We start from the raw sequence: 21392 nt of genomic DNA, 5'->3' as shown, positions 1-21392 counted from the left end.
TGGACATGGTGTATGGTGATGAGCATCATGATGAGTGAGAGGTAGGCTTAAACTAAACGTTAGGCTTGAACAGATTCCAAGATCAGCAAGTTCATAATTTTTGACTTAATGAAGGTATATTTTGAAGAAATGTGACAGGAAGTACTATATATATATATATATATATATATATATATATATATATATATATATATATATATATATATATATATTTGTATAAATATTACATATATATATATGTATATATATGTGTATGTATATATATATATATATATATATATATATATATATATATATATGTATATATGTATATATATATATATATATATATATATATATATATATATATATATATATATATATATATATATATATATATATATATATATATATGTATATATGTATACAGCTCTGGAAAAAATTAAGAGACCACTGCAAAATTATCAGTTTTTCTGGTTTTACTATTTATAGGTATGTGTTTGAGTAAAACGAACATTCTTGTTTTATTCTATAAACTATTGACAACATTTCTCCCAAATTCCGAATAAAAATATTGTCATTTAGAGTATTTATTTGCAGAAAATGACAACTGGTCAAATCTACAACAAAGATTCAGTATTTTCAGACCTCAAATAATACACACAAAACAAGTTCCTATTCATTTTTAAACAACACAATACTAATGTTTTAACTGAGCAAGAGTTCAGAAATCAATATTTTGTGGCATAACCCTGATTTTCAATCACAGCTTTCATGCGTCTTGGCATGCTCTCCACCGGTCTTTCACATTGCTGTTGTGTGACTTTATGCCACTCTTGGCACAAAAATTGAAGCAGTTTGGCTTTATTTGATGGCTTGTGACCATCCATCTTCCTCTTGATCACATTCCAGAGGTTTTCAATGGAGTTCAGGTCTGGAGATTGGGCTGGCCATGACAGGGTCTTGATCTGATGGTCCTCCATCCACACCTTGATTGACCTGGCTGTGTGGCATGGAGCATTGTCCTGCTGGAAAAAAACCCAATCCTCATAGTTGGGGAACATAGTCAAAGCAGAAGGAAGCAAGTTTTCTTGCAGGACAACCTTGTACGTGGCTTGATTCATGAGTCCTTCACAAAGACAAATCTGCCCGATTCCAGCCTTGATAAAGCACCTCCAGATCATCACCGATCCTCCAAATTTCACAGTGGGTGCGAGACACTGTAGCTTGTCGGCCTCTCCAGGTCTCCGTATAACCATTATACGACCAGGTGTTGGGCAAAGCTGAAAATTGGGCTCATCAGAGAAGATGACCTTACTCCAGTCCTCTACGGTCCAATCCTTATGGTCTTTTGCAAACCTCAGCCTGGCTTTTCTTTGCTTCTCATTGATGAAGGGCTTTTTTCTCACTTTGCACGACTACAGCCCTTCCCCTCGGAGCCTGTTTCGAACTGTCCTCGCCGTGCACTTCACTCCAGCTGCCGTTTGCCATTCTTTTTGTAGGTCACTTGATGTCATCCTACGGTTGTTGAGTGACATTCGAATGAGTTGGCAGCCATCCTGGTCAGTGGAAAGTCGTTTTCGCCCTCTGCCAGTCTGTAGCTTTGTTGTCCCCAATGTCTGCTGCTTCATCTTGTTCTTATGAACCGCCGTCTTTGAAATTTTAAGGATGGAAGCATCGTGACGCTCACTGTATCCCTCTGCCAGTAAAGCCAGAATTGAACCCTTCTTTTCCTCACTCAAAACTTTTCTTTTCAACTCTTTTGGCATGGACAATAGTTATTTTTTTGATTCCAATTACTTTTGAGGTACTACGAGCACTGTTTTTGCCATCCAGCTGGTCTTATTGCAAGAGGATAGTGATGACCACAGCAGTGGTTTTTATACTTTTCCTTGTTAAATAAGATTCGGTTCAGGTGATCACCTCATCAGTACCTCACTAAGAAGAATGAGGTGTGCCTGTGTTGGAATTCTACAGACACTGGAATGGAATGGCTGCGATACAAGTAGAGATACTGATTTAAATTATTTTTTTTTTGGAGTGGTCTCTTATTTTTTTCCAGAGCTGTATATATATTTATATCTATATTTAATTGGGATCTTGAAATTTGAGGTTGGAGGGCAAAAAGTGGCAGACATTGAGGATATTAGAGGGTGGGTGCAGCGACAATTCATTCCTACAAAGAGAAGAAATACAGGTAGAAGCATGCATGACAAAGTAGATGAATAAGGGACAATCATGAAGTTGTTTAAATGAAGGAAACTAGGTTAAACGCACATGGGGTTTGCCCCAAGTGTCCTCTTTGCCCTATAACAAATGTCCCAAAATATTAGGTCTTGTGCTTTCTTTCTTAAAATTATTTATCCATTACGTTCAGAACGTATTCACATCCCTTGACTTTTGTCACATGTTGTGTTGCAGCCTGAATTGAAAATGGATTACATTAAAGAAGTTTGTCACTGATCTACACAAGATACCCCATAATGGCAAAGAGAAAACATGTTTTGAGAAATTTTTCCAAATTAATTAAAAATGAAGAGCTGAAATGTGTTGCGTCAATAACTATTCAACCCATTGGCTATTACACTCCAAATTGAGCTCAAGTGCATCCAATTTCCTTTGATCATCTTGGCGATGTCTCCACAACTTGATTGAAGTCCACCTGTAGACAGCTCAATTAATTGGACATGATTTAGAAAGACACACACCTTTATATACAAGGTCCCACAATTGACAGTGCATTTCAGAGCAGAAACTCCACCATGAAGTGCAAGGAACTGTCTGTAGAAATCTGAGATCAAATTGTGAGGAGGCATAGATCTGGGGAAGGGTATAAAACAATTTCTGGAGTGTTCAAAGTTCTCAAGAGCACGGTGAGTTCCATCATCAGGAAATGGAAAGAATATGGAACTACCCAGAATCTTCCAAGAGCTGGCTGTCCAACCAAACTAAGCAACTAGGCAAGAAGGAATTTTGTCAGGGAGGTGACCAAGAACCCAATGACCATTCGGACAGAACTATGGCGTTCCTTGGCTGAAATGGGAGAACCTGCCAGAAGGACAACAATCTCTGCAGCACTTCACAAATCTAGGCTTTATGGGGGAATGGCCAGACAGAAGCCACTCCTGAGAAAAAGGTACATGACAGCAAGCCTGGAGTTTGCAAAAAGGCACGTGAAAGACTCTGAGAGCATGAGCCTAAAGATTCTGTGGTCTGATGAGATGAAAATTGAACTCTTTGGCCTGAACGCAAAGCGCTACATCTGGTGGAAACCAAGCACAGCTCATCACCCATCTATCATCATCCCTACCATGAAGCATGGTGGTGGCAGCATCACACTATGGTGATACTTTTCAGTGGCAGCAACTGGGAAGCTTGTCAGGATAGAGAGAACAATGAATGGAGCCAAATACAGGCGAATCCATGAGGAGAACCTGCTTCAGAGTGCAAAAGACCTCAGACTGTGGTGAAGATTTACGTTCCAACAGGACAATGACCCCAAGCATACAGCCAACACAACACTAGAATTGCTTCCGAACAAGAATGTGAAAGCACTTGAGTGGCCCAGCCAAAGCTTTGGTTTCTTTGCAATTTTTCTGTTGCATGTCAGACTGTATCTGTGTCCTTGTTCTTGATGAGGTTACTCAGTGAGTCCAGAACCAGACAAAACAGGAAGGGGAAAAGGCTGTCACCTTGTAAGAAACCATGCCGTATCTTTACTCCTGGGATTTCAATCTTTCCTTGCAAGTAAGGTAGTATCAGTGTTGAGTTCCAGAGTGTCATTGCTTTCTCAATCAGTTTGACTATCTGGGAGTCAATTTTTATACTTGCATGTATTTTATAATCCATGAATGTGGGACATTATCAAATCCTTTTTGTAATCGATCCAGAATGTAAATAAGATTTGGATATCTGGAAATATATTTGTCGTTATGGGGTATTTTGTGTAGATCAGTGACAAAAAAAATTTCAAATTTAATCCATTTTAAATTCAGTCTGTAACACACCAAAATGTGACAAAAGTCGAGGGGTGTGAATACTTTCTGAAGGCCCTGTAGATTTTGCTCCTTGCAACATGACGTCTGCACCTCTCATATCACTGCTTGCCCTGTTTTTGTCGATACTACTACGAAGTGCCACGTTGTGTGGCTATCTTAGAACCGCCATATTACTACCACCATTAATACAATTGATCCAAAGTGTGTCGATTGTCGAATTACACTGTTAGGTGGGGCATTAGTGTTCGGTTCTGGGACAGATTTGGCTCGTTCTAGCAGTAGCCTTTGTACCATGCCTGTAAATACATCATGGCCAGGCATCAAGGTCCTGGCAGGTGAAATGGCATTAGGTGGTTCCTTATGGATATTTGTGAAATTTGCATGGGTATTGAAACACCCAGAAAAGTCGAGGAGAGGCAACAGAAAGCCAACTGCAACTTCGGGTGATGTACAACGGACATCACGAGCAGCTGCTCCATAGGGAGGATGCTGACTGTGAGCAGTAGCTGAATGAAGCAGCCAAAAGAGGTTGCAGTCACAATGCCAGGGGTTGTCAAATAGGTAAAGAGTACGTAGGGCTGTTGCAGTAATTGAATTGGGGGGTGAAAGGGAAGACAGCCAATTCCCTTGGAGATGCAATGTATGAAGAAGGGGCAGGGCATCATATACAGCAAGTGGAAATTCCTTCACTCGATTATGTTCCAAGTGCAAGGTGTGGAGGGATACTAAACCAAAGAGACAGGCTTGTGGCACTTCAAGCAACTGGTTTCCACCCAAGTTGAGTACCTGCAACTGGTTCAGGCCATGAAAGGCATTTGCTGGCAATGACAAAAGGTGATTATTTGCAAGGTTGAGGGAGGTGAGCTTGTTGCAGGAGATGAATGCTTCCTCGTGGATGACAGAGATATAGTTGTCCTGTGGGGATAGAATTGGAAGTAAAAATGTTTGTCATGTCATAAGAATAGGTTTTTTACTGTCTTCTAACAATGGCAGAAATATCATCAAGAGTTTGTCCAAAACAGTTACCTTGTTTTTATTGTACAGACTGACAGCTTTACAGACCGACAAGGGTGGAAGAGGCGGACAAAAATGCATGGATACAATGCAAATGAGTCGTTGATTTGGCTTGAACGGAAGAGGGTGAATGAATAAGTGAATGACTGGAGGTTGGCAGAGCACTGCTATGGATATACCAGGGAACCTGGGTTCGATTTCTGGTCTGGGTGCATATTTTTCCCACACATACATATAATGTTTGTTTTCCTGTTCATTTATAATTTTATTAATAAGCACCCTGTGGTGAATACCCCACGGGGGAAGACCCTCTCATGTCCCCCCACGTCCCCATCTCATGGAATTGTCCCCCCACGGGGGAAGACCCTCTCATGGACAGGGCGTCGCTGCTCCTATGGTTGGCAGTGAGTGTCCCGGAAGCAGCGTGGGAAAGAGAGCGGCATTTCTATACATGGAAGAATTGCATACTCAGTTGGTGGATCACCCAGATAGCTCAGATGGTAGAGCACTGGTATGGTTCACCAGAGGACCTGTGTTTGAGTCCTGGTATGGGTATGTAATTTTACAAATAAACACAAGGATTTCCCATAAATACAATTTTTACAAATTAACACAAGGTTTACAAATGAACACAAAGTTCAAAAATAAATACAAGGTTTAGAAATTAACACAAAGTTTATAAATTAACACAACATTTACAAATGAACACAAGGTTTACAAATTAACACAAAGTTTATAAATTAACACATGGTTTACAAATGAACACAAGGTTTAAAAATAAAAACAAGGTTTACAAATTAACACAAAGTTTTACAAATCCACACAAATTTTAAAAATGATCACAAAGTTTACAAATGAACACAAAGTTTACAAATTAACACAAATTTAAAAATGATCACAAAGTTTACAAATGAACACCAGCTTTGCAAATTAAATTAAGGTTTAAAAATTAACACAAGGTTTACAAATTAACACAAGCTTTACAAATTAACGCAAGGTTTACAAATTAACATAAGGTTTACAAATTAACAAAAGGTTTACAAATTGTCACAAGGTTTACAAATAAACATAAAGTTTAAAATTATCACAAGGTTTACAAATTAAAACAAGGTTTACAAATTAACATAAGGTTTACAAATTAACACAAGCTTTACAAATTAACATAAGGTTTACAAATTAACATAAGGTTTACAAATTAACACAAGCTTTACAAATTAACATAAGGTTTACAAATTAATATAAGGTTTACAAATTAACACAAGCTTTACAAATTAACATAAGGTTTACAAATTATCACAATGTTTACAAATTAACATAAGGTTTACAAATTAACACAAGCTTTACAAATTAACATCAGGTTTACAAATTAACAAAAGCTTTACAACTTAACATAAGGTTTACAAATTAACATAAGGTTTACAAATTAACACAAGCTTTACAAATTAACATAAGGTTTACAAATTAACATGAGCTTTACAAATTAACATAAGGTTTACAAATTAACACAAGCTTTACAAATTAACACAAGCTTTACAAATTAACATAAGATTTACAAATTAACACAAGGTTTACAAATTAACACAAGCTTTACAAATTAACATAAGGTTTACAAATTAACACAAGGTTTACAAATTAACATAAGGTTTACAAATTATCAAAAGATTTACAAATTATCACAAGGTTTACAAATTAACACAAGGTTTAAAAATTAACACAAGGTTTACAAATTAACACAAGGTTTACAAATTAACATGAGGTTTACAAATTGACACAAGCTTTACAAATCAACACAAGGTTTAAAAATTAAAATAAGGTTTACAAATTAACACAAGCTTTACAAATTAACACAAGGTTTACAAATTAAGACAAGGTTTACAAATTAGCACAAGGTTTACAAATCAACACAAGGTTTAAAAATTAAAATAAGGTTTACAAATTAACACAAGCTTTACAAATTAACACAAGGTTTACAAATTAAGACAAGGTTTACAAATTAGCACAAGGTTTACAAATTAACAGAAGATTTAAAAATTAACATAAGCTTTACAAATTAACACAAGGTTTACAAATTAACACAAGGTTTACAAATTAACACAAGGTTCACAAATTAACACAAGATTTACAAATTAACACAAGCTTTAAAATTAACATAAGGTTCACAAATAAGCATAAGGTTTACAAATTATCACAAGGTTTACAAATTAACATAAGGTTTAAAAATGCACATAATGTTTACAAATTAACACAAGGTTTACAAATTAACATAAGGTTTACAAATTATCACAAGGTTTACAAATTATCACAAGGTTTTCAAATTATCACAAGGTTTACAAATTATCACAAGGTTTACAAATCAACATAAGGTTTACAAATTATCACAAGTTTTACAAATTAACACAAGGTTTACAAATCAACATAAGGTTTACAAATTATCACAAGGTTTACAAATTAACACAAGGTTTACAAATTAACACAAGGTTTAAAAATTAACATAAGGTTTACAAATTATCACAAGCTTTAAAAATTAACACAAGGTTTACAAATTAACACAAGGTTTACAAATCAACATAAGGTTTACAAATTATCACAAGTTTTACAAATCAACACAAGGTTTACAAATCAACATAAGGTTTACAAATTAACACAAGGTTTACAAATTAACACAAGGTTTACAAATTAACACAAGGTTCACAAATTAACACAAGATTTACAAATTAACACAAGCTTTAAAATTAACATAAGGTTCACAAATAAGCATAAGGTTTACAAATTATCACAAGGTTTACAAATTAACATAAGGTTTAAAAATGCACATAATGTTTACAAATTAACATAAGCTTTACAAATTAACACAAGGTTTACAAATTAACACAAGGTTTACAAATTAACATAAGGTTTAAAAATGCACATAATGTTTACAAATTAACACAAGGTTTACAAATTAACATAAGGTTTACAAATTATCACAAGGTTTACAAATTATCACAAGGTTTTCAAATTATCACAAGGTTTACAAATTATCACAAGGTTTACAAATTAACACAAGGTTCACAAATTAACACAAGGTTTACAAATTAATATAAGGTTTACAAATTATCACAAGGTTTTCAAATTAACACAAGGTTTACAAATTAACATAAGGTTTACAAATTAACATAAGGTTTACAAATTAACACAAGCTTTACAAATTAACACAAGGTTCACAAATTAACACAAGGTTTACAAATTAATATAAGGTTTACAAATTATCACAAGGTTTTCAAATTAACACAAGGTTTACAAATTATCAAAAGATTTACAAATTATCACAAGGTTTACAAATTAACACAAGGTTTAAAAATTAACACAAGGTTTACAAATTAACACAAGGTTTACAAATTATCACAAGGTTTACAAATTATCACAAGGTTTTCAAATTATCACAAGGTTTACAAATCAACATAAGGTTTACAAATTATCACAAGTTTTACAAATTAACACAAGGTTTACAAATCAACATAAGGTTTACAAATTATCACAAGGTTTACAAATTAACACAAGGTTTACAAATTAACACAAGGTTTAAAAATTAACATAAGGTTTACAAATTATCACAAGCTTTAAAAATTAACACAAGGTTTACAAATTAACACAAGGTTTACAAATCAACATAAGGTTTACAAATTATCACAAGTTTTACAAATCAACACAAGGTTTACAAATCAACATAAGGTTTACAAATTATCACAAGGTTTACAAATTAACACAAGGTTTACAAATCAACACAAGGTTTACAAATTATCACAAGGTTTACAAATTAACACACGGTTTACAAATTAACATAAGGTTTACAAATCATCACAAGCTTTACAAATTAACACAAGGTTTACAAATGAACACAAGGTTTAAAAATTAACACAAGGTTTACAAATTAACACAAGGTTTACAAATTAACATAAGGTTTACAAATTATCACAAGGTTTACAAATTATCACAAGGTTTTCAAATTATCACAAGGTTTACAAATTATCACAAGGTTTACAAATCAACATAAGGTTTACAAATTATCACAAGTTTTACAAATTAACACAAGGTTTACAAATCAACATAAGGTTTACAAATTATCACAAGGTTTACAAATTAACACAAGGTTTACAAATTAACACAAGGTTTAAAAATTAACATAAGGTTTACAAATTATCACAAGCTTTAAAAATTAACACAAGGTTTACAAATTAACACAAGGTTTACAAATTAACATGAGGTTTACAAATCATCACAAGCTTTACAAATTAACACAAGGTTTACAAATGAACACAAGGTTTAAAAATTAACATAAGGTTTACAAATTAACACAAGGTTTAAAAATTAACATAAGGTTTACAAATTAACACAAGGTTTAAAAATTAACATAAGGTTTACAAATTATCACAAGCTTTAAAAATTAACACAAGGTTTACAAATTAACACAAGGTTTACAAATTAACACAAGGTTTACAAATTATCACAAGGTTTACAAAATAACATAAGGTTTACAAATTAACACAAGGTTTACAAATTATCACAAGGTTTACAAATTAACACAAGGTTTACAAATTATCACAAGGTTTACAAATTAACACAAGGTTTACAAATTAACACAAGGTTTACAAATCAACATAAGGTTTATAAATTATCACAAGTTTTACAAATTAACACAAGGTTTACAAATGAACACAAGGTTTAAAAATTAACATAAGGTTTACAAATTAACACAAGGTTTAAAAATTAACATAAGGTTTACAAATTAACACAAGGTTTAAAAATTAACATAAGGTTTACAAATTATCACAAGCTTTAAAAATTAACACAAGGTTTACAAATTAACACAAGGTTTACAAATTAACACAAGGTTTACAAATTATCACAAGGTTTACAAATTAACACAAGGTTTACAAATTAACACAATGTTTACAAATTATCACAAGGTTTACAAGTTAACATAAGGTTTACAAATTAACACAAGGTTTACAAATTATCACAAGGTTTACAAATTAACACAAGGTTTACAAATTATCACAAGGTTTAAAAATTAACACAAGGTTTACAAATTAACACAAGGTTTACAAATCAACACAATGTTTACAAATTATCACAAGGTTTACAAATCAACATAGGGTTTACAAATTATCACAAGGTTTACAAATTAACACAAGGTTTACAAATTATCACAAGGTTTACAAAACAACACAAGCTTTACAAATTAACAAAAGGTTTACAAATTAACACAAGGTTGACAAATTATCACAAGGTTTACAAATTAACACAAGGTTTAAAAATTAACACAAGGTTTACAAATTATCACAAGGTTTAAAAATTAACACAAGGTTTACAAATTAACACAAGGTTTACAAATCAACACAATGTTTACAAATTATCACAAGGTTTACAAATCAACATAGGGTTTACAAATTATCACAAGGTTTACAAATTAACACAAGGTTTACAAATTAACACAAGGTTTACAAATTATCATAAGATTTACAAATTATCACAAGGTTTACAAATTAACGCAAGCCTTACAAATTAACACAAGGTTTACAAAACAACACAAGCTTTACAAATTAACAAAAGGTTTACAAATTAACACAAGGTTGACAAATTATCACAAGGTTTACAAATTAACACAAGGTTTAAAAATTAACATAAGGTTTACAAATTATCACATGCTTTAAAAATTGACACAAGGTTTACAAATTAACACAAGGTTTACAAATTATCACAAGCTTTAAAAATTAACACAAGGTTTACAAATTAACACAAGGTTTACAAATTAACACAAGGTTTACAAATTATCACAAGGTTTACAAATCAACATAAGGTTTACAAATGAATACAAGGTTTACAAATTATCACAAGGTTTACAATTTATCACAAGGTTTACAAATTAACACAAGGTTTACAAATTATCACAAGGTTTACAAATTAACACAAGGTTTACAAATTAACACAATGTTTACAAATTATCACAAGGTTTACAAATCAACATAGGGTTTACAAATTATCACAAGGTTTACAAATTAACACAAGGTTTACAAATTAACACAAGGTTTACAAATTATCATAAGATTTACAAATTATCACAAGGTTTACAAATTAACACAAGGTTTAAAAATTAACATAAGGTTTACAAATTAACACAAGGTTTAAAAATTAACATAAGGTTTACAAATTATCACAAGCTTTAAAAATTAACACAAGGTTTACAAATTATCACAAGGTTTACAAATTAACACAAGGTTTACAAATTATCACAAGGTTTACAAATTAACATAAGGTTTACAAATTAACACAAGGTTTACAAATTAACACAAGGTTTATAAATTATCACAAGGTTTACAAATCAACATAGGGTTTACAAATTATCACAAGGTTTACAAATTAGCACAAAGGTTTACAAATTATCATAAGATTTACAAATTATCACAAGCCTTACAAATTAACACAAGGTTTACAAATTATGATAAGCTTTACAAATTAACATATGGTTTACAAATAAACATAAGGTTTACAAATTCACACAGATTTTTTATAAATGAACACAAAGTTTATCAATTAACACAAATTTTACAAATGAACACAAAGTTTACAAATCAACACAAATTTTATAAATGAACACAAAGGTTATCAACGTAAAATGGTAGACTGAGAAATATTCGATCAGAACTCTGAAATTTGCAGGAGTGGAGCGGACGTCATTTCCACAAGCTATTTAGTTCTACATTGGAGGGCAACCTATCCACATCGGTGGCAGGATTCAAACCTCATAATTATACAAATTCCACAATACGTATTTAATCCAGCTGAGGAAGTAATACCATAATCCTTAATGAACCAGAATTCATCGGAGCTTGATCAAAATCCTGGACTGCCCTACCAAGTATCATCATCACTGCTAAACTTGCACACCAACAGAGATGTGAGTGGAATAACACGAAGGCACACCACCATCCTCCATCCTCCCCAGGACAATTTATGTGGAAGCTCAAACTCTTGACAGAGCATCAGGGTGATAACTCGTGCACTCTTTCCAAAAGACACCATGGGGGTCTTTAACAATCACAGACTTATGCCAGCAAACGGGACACTCGGTTTACGTCCATCACGAGAAACGACATACCAAGCTGTCGTTGCAATGTCTTGCTTGTGAAGCACCAATCAGACAGTTTATAGGCGGTTCGGGAATCGAACCAGACTCGTCAGCCTGATAGTGAGTTGGGAAGTGTGATATCTTTGCACCACATTGTCTAGTTTCAGAACAATTTTGGAGTGCGCACCAACACCTCTCTGGTTTGCCTCGGTTGTCAAGTCCTTTCCAATGAATTCGCTGGAATTTGCTCCATGAACTTGCCTCGAACGAGAAATCTGGCCCCAAAAGCTTATTCGGCTGAGCGTCTTGGTCAGTGTCGACATCAATGCGACATTATGCTGTAAATGGACAGTTGATTTCACGTCACCTGCGTACTCTCTACAGGTGAAAGTACTGCAGTGACCATTGGGTTCTCAGAAGTGATAAACGACACATGATATGGTTGGAGTGAAATTTTAACAACAGACCCAGTGTGAACTGCTCAAACCCATGAATGCAAATACTTGCATACATGTTGGAAGTATTCAGGGTCAGGTCGTAGGCACAAACCCCACTCCCCTCACCTCCCTCCTACCCTCCGGGGGAAATGACTTGCCAATGCTCCCGAAGGGAGCAGATGTTTCTAGTAAACTATACTAGAAAGCACCAGAAGATGCAAAGCCTGTCCACATCCGCTTTTTACTCGAACTATGCTTGACAGAAGCAGCTAAAAATGAATAGAAGGGCACTCGGCAGAGCGTATACCTCTGCCCGAATCCGTATCCGGAGCTTCACAAAAATGCAACCAATTCGTCCTTGTCACCATCAAACCTGCCCACCAAGTTTCATCCAAATCGGTCCATAACTTTTTTAGATATTCTGCTCATAGCCAGACAAACAGATGGGTGAAAACATAACCTTTGTCCACATTTAGTGGAGGAGGTTAAAAAAACTGTTATATTTATTAATTGGTGTTCTCTATATTCTCATAATGGATGTTCATTGAAAATGTGAAGACAAAAGCTCAAATGGAAACAAAGTTATGGCCTAGATACACTGAAGCTCGAATGGTAAATAAATCTAGAAGAAGAAGACGTTGTGCAGAGCATGATACTTGCAAAGTCCAAAAAACAAATTTGACCACAAAAGTAATTCGCGGTTTAATTCAATGACCAAATAAGCAACTCCTTCAAATTTCAAGTGCATCAGATGAAAATTGACAATTTTAGAAACTCGGCCAATGTTGATCATTTGGTTGATCTTCACCTCAAAAATAATTGGTGGTTGAATTCAGTGACCTGATATGCAAATCCTCTTCAAATTTCAAGTCAATGGGATGAAAATTGAGGATTTTAGAAATCTCACCTTAGTCATTGACCTTGGGCCTATGTTGACATTTTGGTCCATATTGACCTCAAAAATAATTGGATGGTTGAATTCACTGACCTGAAATATCAATCCTCTTCAAATTTCAAGTGAATCGGATGAAAATTGAGGATTTTAGAAATCCAACCTGAGTTGTTGACCTTTGGCCAATGTTGACCTTTTGACCTCAAAAACAATAGGCTTCTTCCTAATGAAAAACTCAATGTGGTGACCATGTGGTGAAATTTCGTGAAGATCAGTTTAAAACTGTGACCTGTAGACGATAGACAGACAGAAAAGCAGACAGAACAAGAAAAAGACGTCATGCAGAGCAAGATACTTGCAAAATCCACCCACCCCCTCTCCAAAGGTTGCCATGGATACATCAAATTGTCCATTTCATTAAGATTAAAATTGACAATCTTAATCAAAGTTCAGGTCAATTGGATGAAAAATGATTATTTTCCAGATTGAAATTTATGATTTTCGAAGTTTCACCCCCTCTTGTCCTTTGACCTCAAAAATAGTTGCTTTCAAAATAGAGTGATGCACTGTGCAATTGCTGCTTGATTTTCAGGTTAATCAGATGAAAATTGATGATTATTCAGATGAAGTTTGACCTTGAGTTGACCTTTGACCTTTTGATCTCAAAATCGTTGCTTTCCCAATTCAGTGATGGGTTATGAAAATCCTGTTGAACTTTCAAGTTAATAGGATGTAAATTGATGATTTTTCAGTTGAAAATTCATGATTTTAGAAATTTGACCTCAAGATGACCTTTGACCTCAAAATCACAATGCTTCTCAGTTGAGACTACCTCTATAACTTCGTAAAGTTTCGTGATGATCGGTTTAGAATTGTGACCTGTCGGCGATTGACAGACAAACAGATAGACAGAATAACAAAATCGACAAACCAATATATTTGGAAAATCTTCGATTTTGCAAATAAAAATGCAGAAGCGATTTAAAAAAAACAAAAAAATAAACTCCTCCGTCTTGCGCTGATGGCCAGCAGATGTGCTCGTGAGGCCTATCTGTACTTGACTGTGACTTTGCCCTTGAAAATTTTGACCCAATTATTAATTAGTCTTCTCCATATTCTCATAATAAAGGTTTGGTGAAAATTTGATGAAAAAAGGTCAAATGGTAATTAATAAATAAATAAATAAATAGATAAGTTATGGCCTGGACACACACACACACACACACACACACACACACACACACACACACACACACACACACACACTTGCAAAACACCCTCTTTGGGCAAACAAGGGACAAAAAACAATCTTTCCCTTCACCTGTAGGTCAAGCAGGGTCAGGTTTTCGAGACCGAGTAGTGAACTGGAAGCCACAACTTCAATGGCATTGTCCTCTAGGTAGAGGTGTGTCAGCCTTGAAAGGATGCGTAGTGCACCAGGTATGCGCCGTAGTCTGTTATCCCAGAGATGCAAGTGAGTGAGACCGTGTGTAGGTGCAAAGAGACGTTGAGGCAGGTCGTGGAGACGACATGCAGCAAGGATGAGAGTCTGCAGCACCTGAAGTCCAGACAGAGCCCTCGCGTGTAGAATGCCGAGGTCGATATTGTGTGACAGTGAGAGCCATAAGAGTGCCGGCACCCCTGCACAGCCCACACCACACAGACCTCCATGATCAAAAGAAGTCCTACCTGTACAAAGTGAGACTGATAAAAGGAAAAACTTCAGCACACAATCAAAAACTAAATTCAAAGTTAACGGAAACTCTTGTCGCATGTTCCATTGAGGTCAGGTCAGGTCAGGTATGGGAGCATGTGCCAGAACAGCACGTCGCTGCGTCCACTTTCCGCCGGTACTCCAGGGGCCTCCGTCTGGCCATCCCCCAGGCAGATGCCAGGCCCATCCCCATCTCCTTGAGATGATGGTCAACCTGTTGCAACCATGAGGCACGTGGTCGACCCACTGGCCTCCTCCACTCATGAGACTCCCTCGCTGAGAGAATCTGGTGAGCAGGATCAGTCAGGAAAACGAGCCACATGTCCATACAGCCGCAACTGACGCTCACGGACTATGCAGGTAACAAATCTCATCTGAGTCTCTCTCAGCAACCGCTCGTTGGACACAAAATCCGACCAGCGATAGCCAAGGATTCTCCGAAGAGACCTGGTACCAAAGGAATTAAGTCTCCGTCTCAGATCCTTGGTCAGAGTCCAAGTCTCGCACCCATAGAGCAAGACTGGAAGTACCAAGGACCTGAAGACTCGGACTTTCGGCCTCCCGCACAGGTACCGGCAGCGCCACACCCCATGATCCAGTGAATCCATGACTCCCCAGGCCTGACCCAGACGTCTATTGACCTCTGACTCGCAGCCAGCAGAGACATGAATATCACTGCCAAGGTAAGTGAATCTCTCCACGACCTCAACATCCTCACCACAAACAGACACAGAAAGGACAGCAGCATCCAAGATGTCACCGAAAGCCTGGATCTTAGTTTTGACCCAAGAAACCCGTAATCCCAACGGCTCCGACTCCTCATTCAGCACCTCGAGGGCCCCCAAGAGGATGTCTAAAATCTCCGCAAAGATGACTGCATCATCTGCAAAGTCAAGGTCCGAGATCTTGACATTCCCAAATGACGCACCGCAACTTGATCTCTCCGACATCCTCCCTAGAATCCAGTCCATACAAGTGCTGAAAAGTGTGGGGGCAAGTACACATCCCTGACGAACTCCAGTAACAACTGTAAATAAGTCAGAGATGGTACCACCACACTTCACAGCACTCTCAGTACCAGAGTAGAGTTCAGACATCAGATCGATCAGTTTTGGGGGCACCCCACGAAGACCAAGAATCCTCCAGAGGACATCCCGATTCACTGAATGGAACGCTTTACAGAGATCAACATAGGCTGCAAGCAGCCCCTGCCGAAACTCTCGTCTGCGTTCGGTGAGGACACGAAGTGCAAGGATACGGTCAATCGTTGACCTCTTTGGTGTAAAGCCTGACTGCTCTGGACGCTGGTGCTCAAGCAGATGGTGGCGAACCCTATCGAGAATTATCCGAGCAAAGACCTTGCCCGGCACTGAGAGCAGCGTCACCCCTCGGTAGTTGTTGCAGTCTTGGCGATCACCCTTCCCTTTCCAGAGAGGGACAACAAGGCCCCTCTTCCAGTCAGTTGGGATGATGCCTGTGTTCCAGGCAGAGCACAAAACTGCATGCAACGACACGAGTGCAGCATTTCCACCAGCCTTGAGAAGTTCGGCATGGATGCCACAAATCCCTGGAGCTTTGCCCCGTTTCAACTGGTTCACCGCAGCCCGTGTTTCCACAAGCGTAGGTGGACCACAGTTGATTCGAGGGTCAGCAACAGGGATTGTAACACCCTTGACGTCCAACTCGACAGTTGGGGGATCAGCCTGGTACAACCGCTCAAAGTAACAGGCCCAGCGGGCCTTCACTTCAGACTCCTCTGTCAAGAGCCTACCACTCTCTGCTCGAACTGTAGTGCTCCGAGGGATGGGCTTGGATGAGCGTAATGCGCGAATTCCCCTGTAAGTGGGATGAGAATCACCTGTCCACAGGTGATGCTCTACCCCCTCACAGATTCCTCGCACATAGGCCTCCTTGTCCACCCTCAGTGCACGTACAGTTTTACGCCTCAGCTCCCTGAACAGCTCAGCTCTGCCATTCAGCCTGGCCCTGCGACTCTGGTCAATGGTATCCAGTGTCCTTTGAGAGACAAAATTCTTCTTTGCCCTGCGGTGAGCTCCAAGGCATCCACCGGCAACATCAAGGACGGTGGTCTTGAAGGCGCTCCACAACTCTTCAGGACCCCCCAAAGCACCCAGACCCCCCAAGTGTCCACTCAGCCTGTTCGCAAACTCCTCAGCTACTCTCTCATCCCTGAGCTTGGCAACATCCAGCCTCGGCTGGGATGGTACCATTCTCCAGGATTTAAGGTGCAGCTTTAGAGTTGCTACAACAAGCCTGTGGTCAGTATTGAGGAACTGAGCACTCCGGTAGACCCTGCAGTTCTGGATCATCCTCCAACGACCGTCAACGAGGACATGGTCAATCTCCTTTGCCACACCGCCAGCATTGGAATACCAAGTCCAGCGATGAGCTTGTGGGTGCTGAAACCATGAACCAGCCACCCTAAGTCCATGACTTCTTGCAAAGTCAAGGAACTTAGTGCTCTTCTGGTTCATAGTTCCTGACCCATGGGGACCAACACACACCTCATAACCGTCCCTATCAGTTCCAGTCGATGCATTGAAATCCCCCAAGACTAGAAGTGTATCTCGTCTGGGGCACTGATCAACCACAGACTCGAGTGTGGCGTAGAATGCGTCCTTCACAGTGAGATCACTCGCCTCAGTCGGAGCATAAACAGAGACCAGGGAAATGACACCTAAGGAGTGACGAATCCTTAATCTCATAATACGCTCGTTGACCGGTGTTACCTCAATTATCATTGGGGTCAGCTTATTGGACACAGCTACAGCAACTCCTTGGGTATGGTAACCATCAGAGCGACCAGACCAATAGTAGGTGTAACCACCCACCATTATCTCGCCGCAATCCGGTCTCCGAACCTCAGAGAGAGCTGCAATCCCGATGTCCAAACGCTTGAGCTCAGATGATAACAGAGACAGGTGATCATCCTCTCTTAGGGATAGGACATTCCAGGCACCCACCCGAAGGGACCGCCTCAGGTTAACCCAAGGAGACCGCCGTCTGGTGGACGACACCTCAGCACCACTCCGACACACTCTCCCGCAATCTGACCCAGGGATGTTACCCCGTGGTTTCCCTCCTATCAAAGATTGGGGGTCCCGAAGGCTTTGCCCCAATCCCGTCATCCGGTGAGCTGCCCTGCGAAGGGAAGTTGCACAGGAGGTACTCCCACGGAGTGGGTTTTCAGATATTTTTGCGTTTTTGCGTTTTGCGGAATGAAGGGTTTTACGGTGGCCAGAGTGCAAATCCTGCCACCAACCTCCTAATAAAGAAGTAACCCAACTGCAGAAGGACGTCCGCAGACACAGTTGGGCACTAGATATGGATGGCCGTTGGCTCACAAGGAGCTCCTCCGCCCTTTGCCAGGTTTTGTTTTTAATCCTGCTCGGTGTCCATATCCAAACACCCTCCTCACCAGAAAACCTGGTGGGGGAGACGGTTTAGTCGCCGACAACCCGACCATGGAACAGGTTAGTATAGGTTTACATGGTACCTGTAGCAGGTCACAGATCGAACCTGACCTGACAAAAATATATTGAGGTATGCGCCGTAGTCTGTTGTCCCAGAGATGCAAGTGAGTGAGACCGTGTGTAGGTGCAAAGAGACGTTGAGGCAGGTCGTGGAGACGACATGCAGCAAGGATGAGAGTCTGCAGATGAGAGTCTGACCTGACCATTGAGGCTGAATATATAAGGCTCTTCCTTATCCAAGGGCCACAGCTTTGAAGTCAAGAATAGGAGGGTTAGGATGGTAGTGAGGCGAGGGTAGTTCAGTCAGAGAGTAGTTAATGTATGGAATGGTCTCCGCTGAAAGGTCATCACAGAAGAAACTGGAGATACATTTAAATTGGAATTACATTCAGTCGGTACCTGGAAGTATTGGGGATACAGGTGTACATGGAGTAGTAGGTAGAGCTTAGTGATTGCATACATGTGTGAGAGGGTCTTATCAGAAGGTGAAAGTGTTGTCGGCAATTGTTCTTTAAATTTTTTGGAGGGTATAGAGTTTTTGGTTTCACTCACTCATACACACACACACACACACACACACACACACACACACACACACACACACACACACACACACACACACACACACACACACACACACACACACACACACACACACACCTCTGAACTGTCTGAAAACTGTCAGTGCGGTGTTTCACAGGCAGGGTGTGTGTGCCGTCCCTCGGATGGACGTTAAGCCGGACATCCCATCTGCCGGAATTAGTTGGTGGACGTTAAAGATGTCACGGTGTCCTTCGTGAAGAGTGGATGAGCTATCGCCAGCACCGTCAACAAACTACAAATTCCTCCTCTAACCAACAGGGGGCACTGCATCAGCAGCACAACCATGCTCCCATGAACGATGCATTGATGCACCAGCAGTCACACATGCTGCATCCGAAATGAGGAGAATGATGATAATGACAGGAGTATCCAGATGGCATCATGCAGTTTACTGGAAAATCCCCTGAGTTGCATCATACGGCGGGAAGACCTGGTGAAGTCACGCTCAAGTGCACACGCGCATCTTTATTAAACCACTTTTGAACGTGACGACCACAAAAATTGTTTACCTGTTCTTGTACCTTACAATCGTTTGAAAAAAAATCTCATAATTAAATAAATATGTACACGTGGTCAGATATGGGGGCATGCCCCGGAGCAGCGCGTCGCTGCGTCCACTTGTCATACTGCTTAATAATATGTTCCTTTGCGAGGAACTTCAATGCGGGAGGAGGCCATGAGGGCCACCAAAGCCTGGGCTGGTATCGCCAACATTCGGACGTTACCCCGCTTGTCCCGATCGCACATACGTCGAGAGGAGTGGGATAATCTTTTTTTACTCTGCCTGCCCACCTGGAAGTCAAACAAAATTTAAAGTCATTCCAAACAGGAAACTTCACATTTTTAATGACGTCACAAAGGACACAAACAACAGGCACAAATAACTCCTGTGATGCGTTCGATAAGGTGGTGAGGTAGATGCTGCGTCATTGGTGGTAAACTTCCAGAATTAATTTATTTAGGAACGATACATTGATGCACCAGCTCTTCATTTCCGAACTTCGGGACAGCCACCCCTTTACAAGGTTTATTTTATTTAACGTAAATTACGTACGAGAAGTCAAGAAGACAAATCACCTTCTTGTCACTTCCTATCACCTCCAGTTTTGTTCAATCAGGTGTACAAGAGCGGTTCAATAGCGTTAATCTTCTGGATTTTTTTTTCACTTGAACTATGAACCTGAAAGCTGCGCAGGGCAAGGCGTTCTATGAACTCTGTAGTTTGTACGTGCTCTATTATTTTTACATGCTCAACGGAACCAGCAAGTACCATGTTTTTTTAATTATTTTGTATTGAGTGCATGACTCGGACGGGGTTTGAAGCACCAGCCTCGCAGACTCAGAGCGGATCGCTGTAACCATGACACAAACCGAGTGTGATTGTTCCAATGGCCGCAATGGATCCCACCGTCTCGTGAGGTCAGCCGAGGAGGACGTTTGTTCAAAGTCTTTCACGAACACCGCTGGCTGGACCTCATGTTCGACTGGACATCATTTTGGGCAGGAATTTGTAATTTGCTAAGAGTGCCGGCGATAACTCCACCCATCTTCCAAACAGACACCGTGCGATCTTCAACGTGCACCACCCAATTCCAGAAGACGGGACAGCCGTGTTAACGTCCATCCAGGTGTTGTGATTCCTGCGAAAAGGTAAAGATTATATGAACTTGCACACACTCCGCAATTGGGACCGCGCTGCTGTTTAGATATGTTGGACTCGTACTCCGAGGAACCATGATGACCATGAAGCGTGTGTGTGTGACGCGGGGTGCACATGCTCACCTTGGAAAGCGTCGGGAGCGATGAAGGTGAGGTTGTTGTGCGCGAGCGACAGACGGCGCAGAAAGAGGAGCGGTGGGAGAGCACCGGGCGGGAGCATGCGGAGCGCGTTCCCACGGAGGAACATGGAGCGCACGTCACACGGCACGTCATGCGGCACGGACATCAACCCCGCACGCTCGCACGAAATGCTCGCCTCTTCCTCGTGCTGCTCTCCCGTGTCACATTGGCAGCGTGCTGGACACGTGGACTTGGAAGCGCACGCGGTGGGGTTGCCTCCGTCCGCACGCTCACCCGTCGTCATGGAAACCGCAGAGACGAGTGTGTGATGCCACACTGCACTCACAGACGGGTAAAAATGTTCCAATGGTCTC

General features: G+C 39.3%; 1 protein-coding gene across 1 annotated transcript; it reads right to left on the bottom strand.

Annotated features, from left to right (window-relative positions):
- Positions 1-414: 414 nt before the first annotated feature.
- Positions 415-21350, bottom strand: LOC147012599 (uncharacterized). The gene is made up of 3 exons (XM_085853624.1): positions 21022-21350; positions 14750-15069; positions 415-4892 (listed from the first exon to the last, which is right to left on the bottom strand). Exons 1-3 carry the CDS (start codon positions 21320-21322, stop codon positions 4134-4136), a joined length of 1380 nt encoding a protein of 459 aa, XP_085709750.1. The 5' UTR covers positions 21323-21350; the 3' UTR covers positions 415-4133.
- Between the last annotated feature and the right edge of the window lie 42 nt (positions 21351-21392).

This window comes from Eptatretus burgeri, chromosome 14 (assembly GCF_056783735.1).
Source record: "Eptatretus burgeri isolate ZD-2024b chromosome 14, Ebu_testis_v1, whole genome shotgun sequence".
NCBI lineage: Eukaryota > Metazoa > Chordata > Myxini > Myxiniformes > Myxinidae > Eptatretus > Eptatretus burgeri.
This window is presented reverse-complemented; position numbering and strand designations above follow the sequence as displayed.